Genomic DNA, 20,778 nt, shown 5'->3' with positions numbered 1-20,778 from the left:
TGTGTATGCCTTTATATATGTGTGTATACATATACATGCTCTTTATATGTATATATGTGTGCATGTTTACATATATGTGTATATCTCCTCTTTTTATTTTCCTGGGCCACTGAACCATTTGAAAGTAAGTTGCGAGCATTATGGCCCTGCCCCCTTAAATTCCTTAGCATGTATCTCCTAAGGACGAGGACATTCTCCTGCATAGACAGAATTATTGCATCAAGAAATGTGACATTAACACAATACTCTTAGCAGATGTGTTGTTCATCGTCAGATGTCCCCAGTTGTCCTGTGGTATCTTTTAGAGCTTTTCTTACTTTCATCCAGGGTCCAGTCAGGGATCGGATTGTTTGTTGCATTAGTTACCACATCTGTGTGGTCTCCTTTAATCTAGAACTAACTGTTCCGCAGCTTTTTTTGTCTCTAATGATATTGGCATTTTTGAAGACTTTGAATGCTTCTTTTTTAAAACAAACTTCTGTGTTGGCATATAATATGCATAAACAAAAATGTACAAATCGTAAGTGTACATTTGAAGGATTATCACAAAATGGACACATCTACAAAACCAGCACCCAGGCGAAATGGAACACTGCTAGCATCCCAGAACCCTCTCGTGCACCCCTCAGTGCCACTCACTCCCTTCTCCTGTGGGAACCACATGCTGACTTCTGGCCCCATCATTTGGTTTTGCCTGTGTTTGGATGTCATATAAATGGAATCTGCAATATGTACTCTTTTGGGGGCTGCTCCCATCACTCAGTATTATGCTGTGGGATTCATCCCTGTTGCTTATGGTTGTAGCTTGTTCATTTTCACTGCTGTAAGGTGCTGTGTCTGTACCGCTGTCTCTGTTGATGGACGTGTGGCAGGTTCCCTTCTTGGCTCCTACGGAATGACTGTGAACACATCTGTGCCGTATCCTGGTGACGCTTGCATGCACTTCTGTTGGGTAAACAACCCTCCAGGAGTGGGAGTCTTGGGTCATAGAGTATGAGTATCTTCAACTTTCATAGACAGATAATACCAAACAGTTTGCAAATTTACCGACTTCTCCTCCCACCAGCAGCTCCTTGTTGCCCCGCATCCTCACGGGTACTGTCAGCCTGTCTGATTTTAGCCACTCTGGTTGGTGTGTGGGGTTTCTGTTGGTAGCTTTAATTTGTGATTGCCTGATTTGGTTTGCATTTCCCTGGTCAAGTGCCTTTCCTTACGTCAGCGGGCCATCTGGTTTTGTTCTTTTGTCAAGTGTCTGTTTGAGTTTCTTGCCCATTTTCCATGGACTGGTCTGGTTTTGTTTGGTTTGGTTTTCTTATTGATTTTTAGGAGCTCTTTATATTCAGGCTACCGGCCCTTTGTCAAGCAAGTGCCTTCTCCCAGTGTGGTCTTGCCTTTTTACTATGAAATTGCCATCTTTAGAAATCAGAATAATCACATATTGGCAATTTCATGTCGTTCAACCTAGTATGAATTTTATCAGTCTTTTCCTTTGTTAGGTTAATGCTTTTTGTGTCCTGTTTAGGAACCCTTCCTCTACCTCTGAGGTCATGAAATTATTCTTCTCTGTTGTTTCCTAAATACTTTAATGTTTAGCTTTTCAAATTTATGTCTATAATCCACATGGAATTAATTTTTTGTGTGTATTCTGTGAGTTAGGGGCCAAGTTTTCATGAAAAAACATGGAAATCTAATTGAGCACAATTTTATTAAGGCATAATTTACACACCATAAAAAGTCACCTCTCAAAGCATACATCTGACTTATTTTTAGAAAATTTGCAGCATTGTCTAAGCATCACCAAAAGCTGATCTTAGAGCATTTATATCACCCCTCAGGCCCGTCATGCTCATTTGCAGGCAGACCTGCTCCCAAACCCAGCACCTGGGAATTCACTTTCTGTCTTTGGAGATTTGCCTTTCTAGACATTTCATGTAGTTTGAGTCATACAATATGTGTTTTTTTGCACCAGCTTCTTTCACTAAGTGTCCTGTTTTTGAGGTTCACTCATGTTGTAGTGTGGATCAGTATTCTATTCCTTTTTATTGCTGGGTCAAGTTCTGTTGGAGAGACCACAGTTTGTCCACTCACCTGCTGATGCACATGTGAGTTATTTCCACAGCTCAGCTGTAACAGATAAAACTGCTCTCAGCACCTGGGTTCAGGTCTGAGTGTGGATACATGTTTTTATTTCTCGTGAGTAGAGATTTGAATTGGGATTACAATGTTGTGTGGCAATTCCTTGTTGTATAATATTATTTTTAAAATCATTTGTAAATTGATATTTTAATTTTGGGGTACAGTTCTATGAATTTTAAACACATGTATAGATTTTGTAGCCACCAGTACAACCATAATATAGAACAGATTCACCTCCACCCCCCTCAGACCTTTTCCTTGTGTTGACCCTTTATAGACCCACCTCCTGCCCCCACCCTGCCCCTGGAAGCAGCTAATCTCTTATCTATCCCTGTAGTTTGCCTTTGGGGGCATGTCATTAAAATGGAACCATACAGTATATACGCTTTGAAAACTGATTTCTTTCACTTAGTATAAGTTGTTGCACCTGAGTTGTTGCATGCATCTGTGGTTCATTGCTTGTGATGCCAAACGGTATTCCTTCCTGTGGATGCACCACTGTGTATTTATCCATTCACCCACTGAGGGACATTTAGGTTGTTTCCAGGTTTTGGCAATTACAAATAGAGTGTCTGTAAACAGCAACTCTGTGAACATAGGTTTAATTTCTCTGGGGTAAATATCCAGGATTGGAATTGCTGGGGCACATGGTCAGTGTATGTTTAGCTTTATAAGTAACTGCTGCAGGTTTTCCCAGAGAGATTGTACCATTTTGTGTTGCCACCAGCAATGTATGAGCATTCCCATTGCTCCTCATCCTCATCAGCACTTGATGCTGTTAGTGTTTTCCATTTCAGTTATATTAATAGGCATATAGTGATATCTCATGGTTTTAATGTGCGTTTCTTAAGTGGTTGATATCTTTTACCAGCCCAGGACGTTGGGGGTGGCTGTAAAGGAAGCAACAGATATCCACTCTGAGCTGAGCACTCTTCTTGAAAAGGCCATCCTTTTCCCGTGCTCTGTAGGGTCACTTTTGTCATAAATTGTGTCCGTATATGTGAGCGTCTATTTCTGAACACTTGCCCTTTTCATCTATTTGTCTGCCCTTGTGTGGTTACTCCACTGTCTTAACCGCTGTAGCTTTATAAGACCTGTTGGATTCCTGTAAAACAAGCCTTTCCCCTTGTTTTCCTGTAGGACATGTCATAGAAAATGGAATCATACAATGCGTGATCTTTTGTGACTTGTCTTCTTTCATTTAGCATGAGATTAAAGATTGATCCATGGTAGAGCATGGATCAAAACTCCATTCCTTTTTATGGCTGAATAATATTTTGTTGTATGGGCCTTTGGGTTGTCTCCACTTTGGGGGTGTTATAAATAATGCTGCTATGATATTAGTATACAAGTTTTTTTTGTGGATGTATGTTTTCATTTCTCTTGGGCGTATACCTAGGGGTAGAATCACTGGGAACTCATATGGTAATTGTATGTTTAGCATTTTGAAGAGTTTCTGGAGTGTTTTCCACAGCAGCTGCCTCATTTTACTTTCCCACCAGCAGTGTATAAAGATTACAATTGCTTTTCATCCCTGTCAACACTTGTTATTGTAATTATAGCCATCCTAATGGGTGTGATGTGATATCTCATTGTGGTTTTGATTTGTGTTTCCCTGACGGCTAATGATGTTGAGCATCTTTTCATGTGCTTTATTGGTCATTTGTATCTTTGGAGAAATGTCTATTCAGACCTTTTGCCTTTTAAAAAAAATTGGGTTATTTGTTGTTTCATTGTTCACTGTGAGAGCTCTTTGCACACTTTATCTCCAAGCATCCACAGCACATCACACTATTCCTCTCTCCTGTCTTCTCTCACTCTCCCTTCAAAATGAGCTTCAATTTGTGAGTTGATTAATTAGCACATCAACTTGTCTATTCATTTATTCATTTTAAAAACATTTATTTATTTGTTTATTTATTTATTTATTGGCTGCATTGAGTCTTCGTTGCTGCATGTAGGCTTTCTCTAGTTGTGGAGAGCTGGAGCTACTCTGCATGTGGTGCTCGGGCTTCTCAGTGCAGTGGCTTCTCTTGTTGCAGAACACGGGCTCTTGGTGCACAAGCTTCAGTAGTTGCAGCATGTAGTTGTGACGCCTGGGCTCAGTTGTTGTGGCGCGTGGGCTTAGTTGCTCCATGGCATGTGGGATCTTCCCAGACCAAAGCTTGAACCCGTGTCCCCTGCATTGGTAGGTGGATTCTTAACCACTGAGACACCAAGGAAGTCCCCATTCATTCATTTATATATTTATTCATCAGATACTTAAGTGCCTCACTTGTGCCTTTGCTTTCTTTGCCTTCGAATGCTGTTCTGAAAGAGCCACCTCCCATTACCGTTTGTCTGGCTGGTAGCACTGTCACCTTGATGACTCTGATACTGTCCCTCGAGAGCATCTATCCCAGCCCCAACCTCACATCCTGACATAACATCCTCTCAGCCACAACCAAACCTCGAATCCTGCCCCGACTCCCACCAAACCAAATACACCCCCTTCCCAAAAAGCCTGCACATGGTAATATCTATTTTTTTCTTCTTTCTTTTACAGAAGAAATTTGCCTCCTTCTGATAATGCCCAGTCCCTTCACTTGAGTTATGGATTCTATCTTCTCTCCGTTTTTCAGCAACGTTATTCCTTTAGCTGCCTTCCTTTTCCTGTACCTTTAATCTCTCTGGACCACTCCCTCAGCCCACAAGATTCTCTAGCATCTCAACTCTGCACAAATCCCCCCAGGATGCCACATCACCCCATTTCTCAGCCACACTTCATGAGCAGTCTTTGAAGGATTAACACTTGCTTTCTCACTCCCCATTGAACCCGCCGAGTCTGGCCACTTAGGTGCATCCCCACGTGGCATGGCACTTGTCAGACCCAGCATCACTCCTCAGCAGCGCTCAACACAGTGGCCCACTCCTTCTTCAGATACTCTCCTCCCTTGGCGTCCTCAGAATCCTGTTCGTCTGACTGTCTTCCTTGGACTTCTTTGCTGGGTCTCCCTCCCCCACCATTTTGTGATATTGGGGGTCCTCGGGCTTACTTCCTGGCCCCCACCGCCGTCACCCTCTCCATGGGTGTAGTAGCAACATCCCTTCTCTCCTTCTCTAGTCTGGATCTCCCCTCTGATTGGGATAGTGTGGCTGCCCCCTGGACGTCTTCACGAGGGGATTTCACAGGCATTTTATAACTAAAGGGTCCAAAACTGAGCTTCTACTCTTGCCCCCCAAACCTTTACCAGCCCCAGTCCTTCTCAGCCAGTGAGTAAGGCAGAACCTGGGGAATCGGCCTTCTTCCCCTTTCTCACCCCCACATGCAGCCTGTTGGCACATCCTGTCAGTTCTGCATGGACATTGTATCGGGAATCTGCCTGCTTCTACCCCGCAGTCACTCTAGGCCGGGCCGCTCTTACCCTCTGCCTGGGTCACAGCAACAACCTCAGGACGAGTCCTGCTGCTGCTCTCGACACCTCCCAGCCACCCACCACCCCCAGTCAGCCAGGATCTGAGTAGGATCTTGGAATAGAAATCAGAGCAAAAATTGGTGACATTTGAATCAAGTCTGTCGTCTGGTTAACAGTATTGTATCAGCATTAATTTCCTTTTCTTGATTGTTGTCCTGTGTTTGACATAGCACAGAGGACAGTAACATCAGGATAGGTGGTAGAGGAATAGAAGGGAACTCCTTTGTACTTTATTTGTAACTTTTCTGTATGTCTAAAATTACTTCAAATTTAAAAGTTTTTTAAAAATTAAAATGCAAAAAAAGAGAGAAAATTGGATTGTGTTCACCCATGCTTAAAACTCTGTTGAGGCCTTCCACGGGCCCAGCTCTAAGTCAGGCTGCTCCTGACGGGCCCAGCTCTAAGTCAGGCTGCTCCTGACGGGCCCAGCCTTGCCCGCTGCTCCAGCCTCACCTGTGCCACACTCCTCCCCAACTTTGCTTCAGTGAGGTGCAGTTTATTGTTTATTTTCCTACTTCTAGTTTCACAGGGACAATTGTCTGTCACACTCACAGTTTTGTTGTTAATGTTCGCCTGACATATAGTGGGTGCTCAGATAGAATCAGTAGACAAGTAACTTTTTGTTCCTGTTGTGTAAGGAACATTTACTGTATAGTTCGAGAAGGTACAGTACTTTCAGTACTTTGTTCTGCCCTCGCTTGATTTTCATGCTATACAGATAGACCACTGCTGTAGGAGTGTGGTCAGTTCTTGACACGTCTGAATGTCCTGTGTGCTAGCCTTCAGCTGGGTGCTGTCAGTACTCAGGTGAGTAAGACAGAGGGAATGTATGGTATTAAGAACATTTATAATGGGCCTAGCCTCATTCCTGGCAGATTTCAGGAGCTCATTATTTGCTGAAAGAATGAATAGGATATGTTCAGAAATCTTTTCCTTTTAAAACTGCTGCAGGTACACACACACTCATATATTATGTCTACAATTTCGTAATAGATGCACATACAGCATTGTGGAATTTTCAGTCTTTTATCCTTCCAGCTGTTTCTCTCTCGGCAGGGAAAGGTGTGGGAAGAGAACTATGGAACTTCTGACTTGGCTTGTAGGGGAAGAGGACCTGCCACAGCCCAGCACCCACTTTCCCAAGCTCCCCTCATTGTGTCCCATGGCAGCTTGATGCAAGGCCACGCAGCAGCAGGAGACTGGTAGAAGTGTTTTTGATGGTCTCGGTGACAAAGGGTTACCTATGGTCCATGAATTTAATTTTATTCAGGAAGGTAAAGAGGACATTGCAAATGAAGTATGTAATAAAAATGGGGTGACACGGGGCCATTGGCTTTGATCTGGTTGAGAACCTGTGGTTCACCATCTGGTCTCCAGAAGATGTCATCATGGGTCCTCGAGAAATTTAAAGTATTTCAGAGAATCCAGTAGGAATGCCATGCTTCCTGATGGTCCCAGATGAGGCACAGCTTTGCTCTGGGACCAAATTCCTGTCAGGAAGGCACAATATGCAGGTCAGTCAGCTGCAGCAGGGAGTTCCTTGACCACCGCTGGTGGCTCGTGGGCAGGGGGCAGGGGTTAGTCCCTGGGGCTCCCTCCTCTCTCTCATCCTGGTTGATATCACAGCGCCCAAAGGCTCTCGATCACATGGATGCTGGTGGACATTCAGACAGCAGGTGGCATGGAGGGGGGTACCTGGGAGGAGCAGAAAGAGAGGGGAGGTTGGCTGAGGCGACCAGAGCCAGTTTACCTGCTTCACAGCTCTGCCTGGGACTGGGTCTCAGCAGAAGGGCTGGTACAGTGCTACCGCTCGTGAGATGCCTTCTCTGGCCTGGCCCCAGCGGTTTGTGCCAAATCCATTAGCATCATGGCTGCGTGCCTAGTTCAACATTCAGGTTAGTGGAGTTAGAGAACCCCCACGAAATGGTAATTTGTTCAGTGGTGTGTTTTACTACATGCGTTGCTTTTAATGGGTGTGAAAGATCAGAGAGCTCAGTGTTCATTTTACAAACTGCTTTTAGGAATCGTGCAGTAAAATTTAAAGTGTATATAAAGTGGAACATACAGCATATCTTATAAATATTCATATTAAAACATTTTTAGGAATAATATATGTCAAGCAAGGTTGAACTACATACAGATGGGCTCTGAATTAGATTTTTGAATCAAATTTCCAAACCATTTTAAGGTTTTTTTGGAAAATGTTCAGTCTTTCCTAGCTCTCTTGTTTTCTAATTCTTAGAGATTGTCTGCCATTTTGTTTGGTAGAGTACCTATTTCTATCCTATTTTCCAATTGGTATTCCTGCTCTTAGTGTACAGGGTTATTTGCTCCTTGTCTTCACTACTAAATGTCATCTATAATAAATAAAAAGTTCATGCTTATTGGTTTCACATTTAGTTTTCCTCTTTGCCCCACCCATTCTTTTTTTTAATAGTTCTTATACTTCTTCTCTAGTTAATAAAGAAGGAGCTTTCTGTTGCCAATTCACTCCTGTTCTTCAATAAGGAAGAATCTAGATCTGCACTCTTCAGCGTGGTAGCAGTGAGCCACGTGTAGCTATTTAAAATTTAAGTTATGATGAGAAAACATTAGGAATTTAGTTTTTCACTCATACGAGCCACATTTCGAGTGCTAGGTGGCCAGTGGCTGCTGAACTGACAGCTGTAGGACATTTCTGTCATCAAAGACAGTTTTCTTGGAACTGTCCCAGTAGTCTCTTGGAAGTGCCCTGGTAGTCCACTACCTGTATTAGCTCATCAACCACCCCACCCCCCATCCCGCCCCTGTCAAAGCCTCTTCAGTTTTCTGGAACCTTCTCCTCCAGTTCCTCCCAGCCCCACTGTGTATGGCTGCAAAGTCAGGCCCTTGACCTGATTGGGTCGAGTCAGCCTGGTGTGAATTTCTTTCCTGGGACCCTCTGTCCATTTCTTCATTTGGGAAGGTGGCAGGCATGTGACCTAACTCTGCGGCAGACCTGAGGGTTCTCTTAACCAGGGTAATGGAGTTGTGCCCTCTCAACCTCCTTAATTCACAATTTGAGGAGCTCTGTGTTCCTCTCCTCTCCCTATTTTGTTTTTTCCATTTCAGTGTGAACTTTGTGTTGCCTGCTTCGCTGAGTTTGATTTCTTTGACTTTTTTTCGGCAACTTTTCTTCCATACATGAGCTCCTCTCCTAATTTTTTTGTTTTTTTACTAGTCTTCACGAGTTCCGTTTCATTCCTAAATGTATATTTATGATGTATTCTTTAAATCAGTGGTGTTTTTGCGTGTAGCATGTCTTTATTGATATTTCTTATTTGTAACAGAACAGAGTTTATCGTTGGTGTTAATTAATATAATACTTGGAGGCTTTCTTTTTGAATCATGGTGTATTTATGCAGTGGGACACCTCATAGTGTCAAAAATAAATGAATGTGGGTCATGTGTCAGTATGGATGAGTCTCATACATATTGTTGGACCAAAAAAACAACTTTCAAAAGAATACTTACAATATTTATGTAAAGGTTAAAAAACATATTAATGCTGCGTATTGTTTAGCATTACATATGTATATAGTGAAAACTTAAACTTGGGGACGAGCCCGTGGCCAAGAGCCTGTGGCCATGGCCTTGGGGATAGTTCCGCTCTTTGCAGGGGAGGAGAGGTGTAGTGGGGAAGGCCTACAGGGGACCTGGATGGTCAGGGATCTTGTGTTCCTTGGACTGGAGGGACTCCGAGTCTTCAGCCTACTTTTCATTATTTGTTTCTATGTCTAAAATATTTTGTAATAAATTCAAAACTTCATCCTTATTTTAAACATAAAGTAAATAAGAAAAAAATCAGTATAGAAAGTGAATTTTCATAATCCTGTTGTTCTGTTAATATTTTGGTGTATTTCTATGTTTTTTTTTCCCTGAAATTTTTTCAGTTTTCTTGAGGTTATAATTGACAAATAAAAGTGTAAGAGATTTAAAGTGTAGATTGTGATTTGATATATGTATACATTGTGAAAGGATTCCCACGTCTAGTTAATTAACACATCCATCATGTCGCGTATTTATCATTTTCTTTTCTTGGTGAGAACATTTGAGTTCTATTCACTTAGTAGATTTCAATTATATAATACAGTGTTATCAAGTATTGTCATCGCATTTTACATTAGCTCCTCAAACTGTATTTCTGTGTTTTTAAGGTGGTCTGGTGTTATTCGGAATAATGCTTCGCTTCTTTCCCGTGATACTAACTGCTCTTCATGCCTCCTCCTCTCCAAGTACTCAGCTGTGTGATTTGGGGCCAGCACCTCTGCGGGGCAGGGACCTGCTTGCTGGAGTGTCTGCCCCTCCTTCCCAGGGAGTCTGAACCCCTGGCTTTCTGCCCGAGTCTGCCTCTCCTTTAGAATCTGCCCCACTCTCTGCCCTTAGACAAGGGGACTCCTCGAGACTCAACCACCCCCTTCTCGTGAATGAGGGGCTGTTGACTGCAGCTCCAGGTCATGTTTTTATATAAGTCACGTCTCTGCATGTCGATGTGCCCCCGGACCGTCCCTCGACCTCTTCTCAGATGTGGGCACTCTACTCACTGCCTTGGTTTCACTTTCAGTTTTGCTCCTGCAAGAGTCTACAACATAGCTGTGATTTTCTTGAGGCAGGAATTAGTGTGAGGCTAGCTTGGGAGAGAGAACTCCCCGGCCAGTGGTGACCCCTGAGCGGAGGGATGGGCTGTCGACTTCTCGTCTGATGCCCAGCAACACTTTCTGGGTTATTAAGAACGTACCAGACAAACACAGCTCTGATTCTACTGAAAAAGGTCTAAAAAAGAAAGACCACCTCTAGTGCTGAAATGACATTAGAGAAACTGGAGGTGTCTAAGAAGATATTGCTTCTTGATCAGAAAGTAGAGGTTTGGGTTTCCCGGTTCTATGGCTCAAGCAAGCCTGCCTCTGGTGAGAAAATGCTGTTTAGGAAACTTTCTGGCGTTGTTCCAGCCAGTATGCAAAACTCCCATCAAAAGAGAGAAAACTTTGATGTGACCTGAAAACTGGTTGACTTGGGAAGTGAGGAAATTTGCGGCAAGCATGTGACTGTGCTGGAAATGTGATTTGGGAGCCAGCCAGAGCTTGAATAAACATTCCCTTGAAGGAACAGGTGGTGAAGGCCCTGGCGCGTTACTCCCAGGAAAGGCTAGTCAGGAATGGTAAGAATTGTGGTTTTTGTTTTTGGTTTTGTTTTTTTTGCATAATATGAAGTTTCCAGGTGAGGCAGGGTGAGGTTGTCAAGGTTGCCTTTCTTCCCAGCTAAGGATGCTTCCATGAAGTATCTCGGGTGGTGGTGCCCCTGCCCTTTGCAGATGAAAGTCCTGGTGGGTGAGAAGGGAGCAGCAGTGCTGGGGCACCTGGGAGAGCCCCGCCATCCTCTGTGTTGTGGGGAGGCTGCAGCCCCGGTGCTCTGGCAGCCTTGCCGTGTAGCACAGTGAGCGCTCCTCATCTTCTGGGGAGGGAGGGGGAGGAATCAGGTTGGTGATCTAGGAAGACAGCCTGGGTGTCAGCGCAATTCTTCTGGACTAGACTGCAGCAGTGAGTGTTGCAAATTTGATGATTCTTGGAGATATCTCGTGAAGGTCAAACTTTTGTTTTGTTTTGTTTAATCTCTCCCAGACTTCTGAACTCTTGCCATGTTGAATTTTTAGTTCTTCAAGGTTATTTAGCTTTATTTCTTATTTATATGTTTTTACATCCTAGCTCTACTACGTTATCTATTTCCAAGACTTTACTTGTAACATTTTTCTTTTACCTGCCAATGCCCACTCCTTTACCTTGAATTCCCAAGGATAATGTATTTCTTACTGGCTTTTTTTTCACTTTTCCTCTGAATCTCAGGACTGTTGGCATCTTGACGTTTGCATAGTTTTGTTTTGTTTTTTAAAAACAGCTTTATTGAGGTATAATTAACATACTGTACAGCTCACGCTTCCAAAGTATACAAGTCAGTGGATTTTAGAGTATTCACAGCTGTGCAACCATCATCACAATCTAATTTTAGAATATTTTCATCACCCCCAAAAGGAACCCTGTACCATTAACAGTTGCTCCCCATCCCTCAACCCCCAAACCTCTGGCAACCACTGGGCTACTTTCTGTGTCTATGAATTTGCCTATTCTGGACATTTCATATCAATGGAATTATGTAGTATGTGGCCTTTTGTGACTGGCTTCTTTCACTTAGCATGCTATAGCTTTATTTCTATTTTCAATGTATTCCCTTTTTTTGGTTTTACTTTTCAGTTATTTAGCTGCCACCTATTCCCAGATTTTAAATTGTCTTTCATTTATCTTCTTTCTAGAATCTGTTTCCCATTGTCTATGTCCTATACGTAAATCTGCAACTCTTAAAATTAGTTATTAATTCTAAACTGTTAGTTTAAAATTAGTTTAAAATTAGTCTGTGGCTCCTCCTGTAACTGCTCCAGGTGTGACCTGACGTGCTGTCTTGTGTCTGTTGGCCACTGTGGGTTACCGTTAGGTGAATAATAGTTCATTAGTTGTTAGTCTGTCTCAGTTCCTGACACCCTCCCTTCTAGCTGTCTTGGTTCGAAGTCGCTTCTGATTATTTCACCTCTGTTGTATGCAGTGTTCTGAGATAGTTATTGTAGACCTTTATGTTCCTTTTGTTTCCTAAAACTCACTGTAAAAACTCCTTTTGTCACTTGCGAACACCCTGCCAGCACACAGACTTCACTTCATGTGATTCTCTCTTCTTGTCGATGTGTGCATCACTCACTCATTGTTCACACCTTCACTACCAGCCTTCCATCCTCCCATTTAATTCTTTATGAGCTTTACCTCAGGCCCTTCCTCAGTCTACTCCAGGTTACTCCCGAGTGTTCCTGAAGACGCTCTAAGGAAAAGCATTAACTCATTTAATCCTTGCAGCAGCCCTGTGGAGTGGGGTCTTCATTAGGTAACCACACTTTCCACTTTAGGCCATGGTTTTCACCTGCACTGTTGCTGACACTGGAGCAGTCCTTTTTCCTACCCATTTCTGCCAACGCTCAGCTCAGGTCCTCACGCTCAGTAGACACTCACTGAATGTTGGCAAGTGAGTGTGTGAATGAGCCAATGAATGAATGATTGGTTAGTACCCAGCCGACTGTTTGCATAAACAGCCAAATGCTACCTTTCAAAGAACTCATTTTGTAGCTTTTGAAGGCCTAACTCTGGAGATTTTTAGAGGTGGGAGGAGTGGGTCTTTGAAGGTGATTACATTGGACTTTCCCAGTGTTAGTTCTCAGCATTGAGCACGGTAGCACTTATTCATGCCAAGTAGGAAAGTTCAGAAGAAGACAGCTCACAGGAACGTGGTCACCAAGTAGCTGCCCCGTCAGTTACCTTTGGCTGTGACATGTACCCATTCCTGCAAAGAGATGGAGGCTGGTGCAGAGGGTGCCCACCACAGGAGCACGTGTGGGTGTGTGCATGCACCTGTGTATTCTTGTGTTTGTTAGGCTTCAGGTGTAGTCAAGATCAAGGTACACAGGCATGGTGCCCACCTTTTGTTTCTTTCACCTGCTTGGGTAAATCTGTCTCGTATTTTACTATTTGCGACTTCACTTTTTTAAGAAGAAGTTAAGTTTCACCCAGAGCCACTTGCTGTCGGAACTTGTGATTTATTGTCAAGTGTTGGGACAGCCAGGACCAGGATCACCTCCTTGTGATTAATTGTTTCCCATAGGAGTAGAGAGGACTTAGGCCCATCCAGAGTGTTTTGATGTTTACAAGGTGAAAAACTTTTGGTCTTCTTAAGCAGAAGCAATAGATAATTACGAAATATCTATAGATTTGTAGGCACTGATATTTGGTAGATTAAGATTGAGCATTTTTAATCTTTATTTTCCATATTAACTGACTACAGTTTAGTTTAAATAATCCTCATTCTACTCAGCCATTACAGACCTCATTAGGAGGAAAAATTCATTGCAAAGTGAAGTAAGTTTTTAGGCCGTTTGGTTTGTGATCGAGCCCAAACTGGTTGCCTCCCTTATGTTGATTGTTTCAAATCATCACTGATGCAAGCTCCCAGGCGTTTGCTGTGTCAGGCTACTAACTCCCAAGGTCACGCCTCCACACATTCTTTCCTTCCTGACTATTCTCTTCTTTCTGTTGGGTTGACACTCGGGCCCTGGGTTCTTGGATTGAGGATATCGCCCTCCAAAGCGAGAGTCCTGCAGAAAAAGACCGTGATAAAGCAGCCAGAATAATCTTTCTTTTCCAAAATGGACTTTGCATTCACTCAAATTACACTCAGCTCATGAAAACTAAACACGAGTTGTGTGCAAGGCTCAGTTTTTCTCCTTAAAGAAGTGATGCTATAGTTAAGATTGTCAGCCATGTCGACGGCTCCTGGGCACACGCAGCCGCAGACAACACCTCTGCCAGACAGGAGCTCATGGAAACCATCTCCCCCATTTCTCCAGCTGCTGTGAAGTTAAGCGGATGAAAGGCATCCGTGCTGGTGAGGTTTAAAAGTTATCAGGAAAGAATATAAGAAACCTTATTAATTGTTCTCCTGTTTACACTAAACAAAATAAATAATCAGGCTGCCTTATTTTGACCTTCTGCTCTAAAAGAGCCATTCTAACGAACTTGGACCCCAGGGTCCATGTGTGTGGTTACTCATTAAATCCTTATGTCTTTTGACCTCGCCTGACTGCAGCCCAGTCACCCGGCCCTGGTACATTCCCTGGAACCTTTCACATCTGGCCTGACTTTATCATACTGATATCACTCTAGTTTTGGCAGAACGTTTCACTTTAAATCTAACTTTCCATATTGAGGCATAAATTAAAAGTTGCTTAATTTGTTCACCATTTTTGCTTGGCATGGACACATCAATGCGTTTCCCCTTTAAAACACTAACATTGCTGTGTTACTGATACAGGTTGGTCATTAGGGGCTCCCCAAAGAAAAATTCAAGTTAGGAACAAATTTGGAGCAGTTATTGATTTAACAATCCTGCAGATGCTTTTGTACATAGAAGGAACATAAAAAAGACTCCCAGTGATAAGCAGGTCAAACACCCATATTGATAATAATAGCTAAGGTTACTGAGTTTTTACTGTGTGCCAGGCACTGTTGTGAAGGCTTCATGTGTGTTAATCATTTAATCCTTGAGTCAGCCCTGTGGGGTGAGTGCTCTTCTTAGTGAGATGTGGAGCAATGAAGTATCTCACTCTAACACACATTTAGGAGGGGCGGAGTGTGAATCCCAGGGCTTCTCCCCGGAAGCCGCATGCCCTTACCCGGCATACTCATGCCTGCCATGAAAGCATCACCTGTCGCCCCTGCACTTCGGTGGGAGTAGGTTTCTGTCCCCACAATTGTTTCCCACCTCCCTTGTCCCTTGACTCCCTCACCACCCACTTGTGGCTGCTTTTCCAGGGCTCCCTGGCCTTTCCTCAGCCTTGTGCCTGCTCGTTACTCCTCCCCACCCCTGTTGCCCCCAACATATTCTCTTTTCCAGCCATATGCCACTCACCTCCACCCCTCCATTCTGCCTGCTAAAGGCTCCCTTTCTGGAGGCCAGTTCCCTGAATGTTCTGGTGACACGCATGGCTGGACCATGGCTGCCCCAGCCCCTGGTCTTGGAGGCTTTCACTGGGCTGTCCTCTCTTCATCTTGTAGCCCTCAGCATGGAGGGGACTTCACCCAGGAGGCCTTCCCGAACCCCTGAGTCTTTGCGAGACACACCCTCCTGTGCTTTCTGGTCCTGGACTGGGTAGGCGCACCCACCTGCTGCCGAGATCCCCCTGCAGGAGCTGCCCCTACAGGGAGGGTCACGGCTACCGTGTTCATGCTCGTCCCCTCGGTACCCAGCATAGTGCATGGTAAACAGAGACACTTAATAAAGGTTTGAGCAATGAGTGGCAACTCGGTAGCCCCAATTCAAAACAGCAATGACAAACCTCAGGGGTGTGAACCCCAGGGCAGGCCCTGTGCACTGTGTCCCCGGGTGGAGGCTGCGCTACCGCTTGGAGGACTGGCTGCAGCACCACTGAGTACTGGTGGCTCAGCCCTTTCTCTGCTGTAGTTGTCACGCCTCCAGGAAAGGCTTCCTTCACCTACTCTTGCCCGAGGGGCCACACCGGGAGGGGACAAGCGGTTCCCTGACCGAGGACCTCTCCTAGGTATGAGAAAGTTGACTGGGAGCAGAGCCTTGGGCAGGGGATCCCTGAGCTGCTGGCCTCGTGTGGGGAACGAGGTTCTGGGGTTGGGGCCAGCCACAGACATGACAGAAAAACTTCCCCTTCAGTATAGCTCCTCCTGCCCCCAAGGCAGACCCTGCAGCGGTTGCAGGTGCTCACTGGGCCGCTCTCCCCACCTGCTGCCGCTGGTGGGTGACTTATCCGCCACACCCGGCAGTCAGAAAGAGACTGTTACAGCAGCTCCAGGGACCAGGCCTCTCCATGCCCTGGTTGGGTGAAGCCGGGAATGAGATGCCACAGCAGGTCAGAAATAGGGCTTCTCTCTTCTCAGCCCACAGAGCTTGTGTTTTATGACCCTCCCAAGGCAAAATGACAAAATCGGTTTGGTGTCATCTCTAACAGAGTCTGAGAAATTCATGCAAAGGTGCTGTTATCCTTCTGTTGTATTCTAGTTCATATTTCCCTTTCAAGTTTATACACGTAGTTAGTCAGAACTATGATTGATCCTATATATCATTTGGGATGTAATTCTTGTTGGAAAAAAATGCATGGAAGTTCAGGACCATAGTTAAGTGTGAGCATTTAACAATCTCCTTTGGAGTCAGTTAACATCTACAATGATTGATCTCAGTCTTTGGATCCCACCTGTGATTCGGCCGCACTCCTGAATGTCTCTAGGTGTCCCAGGACTCTCGCCAAGTTCTCAGAATGGTTGCCCTAAAAATGTACACTACTGTATTTTATAAATAGGGAGGGAGAGGAAGAAAGATAAAGTGATGAAATAGTGGTTTAATTATAAAATGATTAAGGATTATTGATTAAGTAGTCCCAGATTTAATGGATTAATTAATTCTAGAGTATTTATTAAAATGTACTGAGTGCGAGGAACCGAATGAGTTCAGCAGTGTAGACACATATCACCTCTTGATTGAGTGGTCTCCATGATGGCTTTTCTTTACCACTCTCTGCTGCAGCTTAAACTCTTTAAGACAGGAATCCTTCTTTGTTCTGATTTTATTCCCTGTGTACAGCATATACCAGGCCTAAAATAAATGGTTATTGAATAAATCACGTTGTCACTCCCTTTCATAAATTCACAGTCTGGTTAAATTCCAGGAAGGAGTAACAATGGATTTCTTTAAATAAGGCTTGCTTCTTTTTCAGAAAGCCCTTGAGTTCCATCTGGAAAAGCTGCTCTTTGTTACTTTCCCAGCAGATGTACACCCAGAGCAGGGCCCAGCCCGCCTGTTACAACGCCTTAACACTGTAGCATATATTGCTGCTTCCGCCTTTGATGGGGATTGTAAAGTTGTAGCTTAATGGTACATTTAACCACCTTGTTTTACAATGGGGATTTTGTGAGAGAATAAAATTCTGTCATGCAACTTGACAAAAGCTGATGTTCCAGCTGTGAATGTTTGGATCCCACAGAAAGTAGATACTTGATAAGTCTGAATCGAGGGAGGGCTTAGTTTCCTGTTGGTGCACATTCTGCTCTCCATTTTCGTGGTGGTTGCCAGTCCCTGACGTAGGTGATATGGTCTGTAATCACCCTCACGTCTAGACTGACTGTTAAGAATGTCGGCCACTGGTATTTACAGGTAGAAACACATCCAAGAAGTGTATAGAGTCCACCATCAGTGGGCTCTACTGCTGTCAGGAAGAGGCCACATGACCCTTCCAAGAAGGGACTTTTTAACCCTCGTTTCAGCCCCAGAAGATGAAGCATGCAGTCATTCAGAGAAAACATTCAGAGAAAACATTGAGCCATTGAGAGAAAACATAGCGTGAATACATGGTGTGTCTTGGAGGCAGACATTCTCCCTGAGGCTGCGTGTCTCTGGAAAGGTCATAGGAGTAGCAGTAAAATATGACCTATTCTCATTTTCACTTTACTCTCAACTTTCCAGGAGCATGTCCTGCGTAGAGAGCAAGACGGAGCTGCATTTCAACCAACACTGGTGTCCACCTGTGCTGACTGTAATTTTTATCCGTAGGTTTGAAGACATACCTGATAGCGGGTCAGAGAGCGAAGGAGTCTCATTGCAGCTGTTCAGAGGCCTTGCTTTCTGGCTTTGAGGTCATTGACGGCTCACGGGTGTCCTCAGGCCCTAGGGGACAGGGGACAGCATCGCCAGGGAGTGTCAGTGACTTGGCGCAGACTGTCAAAACCTTTGATAACCTTAAGGTTAGTTTTTTTTTTTTTTCTACTTCTAAAACTTGATACTAATTCTGCAGTAGAACATGTGAAATAATAAACAGGCTTTGGATCTGTGGCAGACGACTTGGAATGCCCTTCCATTTGGTTTTTACGATTTTTAAATTTAGTGTAAAGTTAGCATCATTTTGCATTTTTAATACCTTTGCTTTTTTGACATATTATGCACCTCCATTTTCTTTCTACACTGCATAGAGTTGCTTCTCACTTGAGTTATTATTTTCTTTTTCTGCAATCTATGAGGTCTTTTGGGATTTCTGAAAGCTAATGATAAATGATAATAGTAAAGGTGATTCTCCCAGCATCTTGCTTGGAGGGCTAGTCTGTCTCATTTCAGAGACTACTTTCTCAAGTGCTCCTACATCTCTTGAAATTCAGTGTTTTATGATTACTTTAAATTTTGTTGTTGTGGGTGAATCTTGTGCTGTAGCTCATTGGAAGAGTGCAGGCTTGCCACTAACATCATATTTCATCGTTGGGACAGAGATCTCCTGGGGGCTGCATAGCTGCACCCATTTCTGTCCCAATAAACTACCAGGGAATTAACACAACGGACCCTGGGCTTATGAGATCACTCTAGTATATGAGTCGTTCCTCAGTTTTCACATTTGATTTAGTTCTCCCACTGGTACCTCTTGTTAATTTTCACAGTTTAAATATTTGCTGTTTCCTTTTTTTTTCTTTTTTTAAAGAGACAGACAGTTAAAATAGTTCCACGTCACTGTTTTGTGCTCTCGAATAACACAGTGATGTTTGGTCAGGATGGTGGCCTGTTGGTATGGGTGTAATCCCATACGTTCCTGCCTGTCCACACCATTAGCAGAATTGAAAGCTTGTGATCTTGGTCCTCAGCTGAAGCATCATAATGTAGCACTCAGCTGCAGCGTCCAGATTATTTCAGTGTCGGACTCCGCGGTGCCTCTCATGCAGGTGCTGTGTGCATTTCCTGCATTCAGGTTTGTGGACAGCACACACGTATCGTTTTCATCGTGTGCTTTGTCTACTTAGTGCAGGGTTTCTCAGCCCCAACACCATCAACATGTTGGGCTGGAGAACTCTCTGGGGGTGGCGGGGGGGAATCCTGTGCACAGTGGGATGTTGAGCAGCATCCCTGGCCTCCACCCACTAGATGCCAGTAGCAGCCCCTCCTCCCAGTGTGACAACCAAGGTCTCCAGACACAGCCCGATGTCCCCTAGCCGGGGAGGGTAAAGCCACACCTCTGGAGGATAGGCTATGAGACCCTGTCCTTGCCCGTGCTCTCTGGCACATGTGTGACAGCAGATGTAGCTGAGGTTTCCTTAATGCCTGCACACTTTGAAGCCAGCCTCTTTGCCCAGGCTGCTGTCTTGCAGGAGTCAGAAAGAGGAGCCACCGAACAGGGGCTGGGAAGAGCTGGGTGGGGAGGGGAACGAAAACGTGCCTACCAAATACAGCCTTATTGTTTGGGGAGGAATTGTTTCCTCAGGCTTCCAAATGAGCTGTAGTCAAGCAGAGAAATAGAGCTCAAAGCCAGAAAAAAATGCTTTGCTGCGTTTGTCTGCCACCTTAGATGGTGTGTGCGCGCGCGTGTGTTTCTATCCATGAGGGTGTGTGCCCTTGCAGACCTCACTGTATCACACACCTGCAGTGTTAGTGACAGCTGCTCTGCACTAAATCACCTTAAAAAGATTTTCTCTCACCCCAGCAGAACATTTCTTGCTCTAGTTATAAATCTATTTATGTATTTATATGTTTTTGATCTGGTTGGGCGAAAACTATTTAGCATACTCTATTGCCATGTATAAATTTTCCAAATAATCTTGTGATCTATGAAGTTCACTGTGTTTACCAAAAGCAATTTGAGAAAAAACAAAACAAAAAGAAGGATCTTTGTGCCCCTTCCAGGAGGGAAAGATGAGTGGATATGAAGTATAATTTGGGGGGTGTTTTGATGGTGTTTGGGGGTAATAGAATATCTAAGACGAGAGATGCCCCTGAAGGGCAGGGTTCCTAGGATTCACGGTTGGAGTGGAAGGAGCTTGAGGAGATAGGAGGCCCCGTCTCCATCCCAGACTTTGCCACTTGGGGTCCCTCCTCACAACCCTGCTCTGGGCCCTGGTTCCCGGGTGTGGGTCGGGCCAGGGCAGGCAGCTGAGAGGCATAAACACTGGGGAACTGAGTGAATCGCCGCTATGAACTGTCATCCTAGACTTGAAAGGCAGAAAACTGAGGTCTGCTTTAAAGATTATATAGATTATAATCTGACATACAAGGTCTTCCCTCAAGTAAGTTTTTAAACAATACGAAAGTGAAATTGCAGTCGCTCGCTCCAGGTCCTTTGGGTGAATTTATCCCACGAGCGTGTCGGTACCTCACGTGTGCTATGGGTTTGTCACTGCATGTTGTCTGCACCATGGTGAGCTGTTCTGATCCACTGGACACGAATTCCTTCTCGTCCTTTCCCAGGGATCTGTTGACTCCTTCTGTCAACAGACTTCTTTCCTTTTGTTGTTGTTGCCGCCCCAGCCAGCAAAAGTTGACTCCCATGGGGATTTCTGGCTCCCCATGTCCCCCTCCTCCCCCTGCCCATTACGGGAAGCCCTGCCCATTGAGCTTTAAGGAGGATTTCCCCAAGTAGGTTCCCTTGAACAGTAGTTTCTCAGGATGGAAGTGGGCGTCAAGTCCGGAAAAATTGTTTGATGGTCAAATCTATATGGGTTAAACGACACCGAAAGCATTTCTTCACTGCAGGCCTTCTCAGAGCCTTTGGCACGCTAACATACATGGATAGGTCTCCAGAGAGGGAAGT

The 20,778-nt window shown here is 44.4% G+C and overlaps 1 protein-coding gene across 2 annotated transcripts in view; it reads left to right on the top strand.

Moving 5' to 3' along the window:
• The window catches only part of ADCY9 (adenylate cyclase 9), a 116,472-nt gene that overhangs the window by 58,765 nt on the left and 36,929 nt on the right, over window positions 1-20,778 (top strand). For both annotated transcript variants that reach the window (XM_057748486.1, XM_057748487.1), the window contains exon 3: window positions 17,769-17,959. In XM_057748486.1, coding sequence (XP_057604469.1) covers window positions 17,769-17,959 — 191 coding nt within the window. The remainder of the gene's footprint in view (window positions 1-17,768; window positions 17,960-20,778) is intronic.

The sequence above is a fragment of the Hippopotamus amphibius genome, chromosome 9 (assembly GCF_030028045.1).
Source record: "Hippopotamus amphibius kiboko isolate mHipAmp2 chromosome 9, mHipAmp2.hap2, whole genome shotgun sequence".
In the NCBI taxonomy this organism is placed as follows: Eukaryota; Metazoa; Chordata; class Mammalia; order Artiodactyla; family Hippopotamidae; genus Hippopotamus; species Hippopotamus amphibius.
Note: the sequence above shows the minus strand (reverse complement) of the source record. Positions and strands in the feature narration are given on the sequence as shown.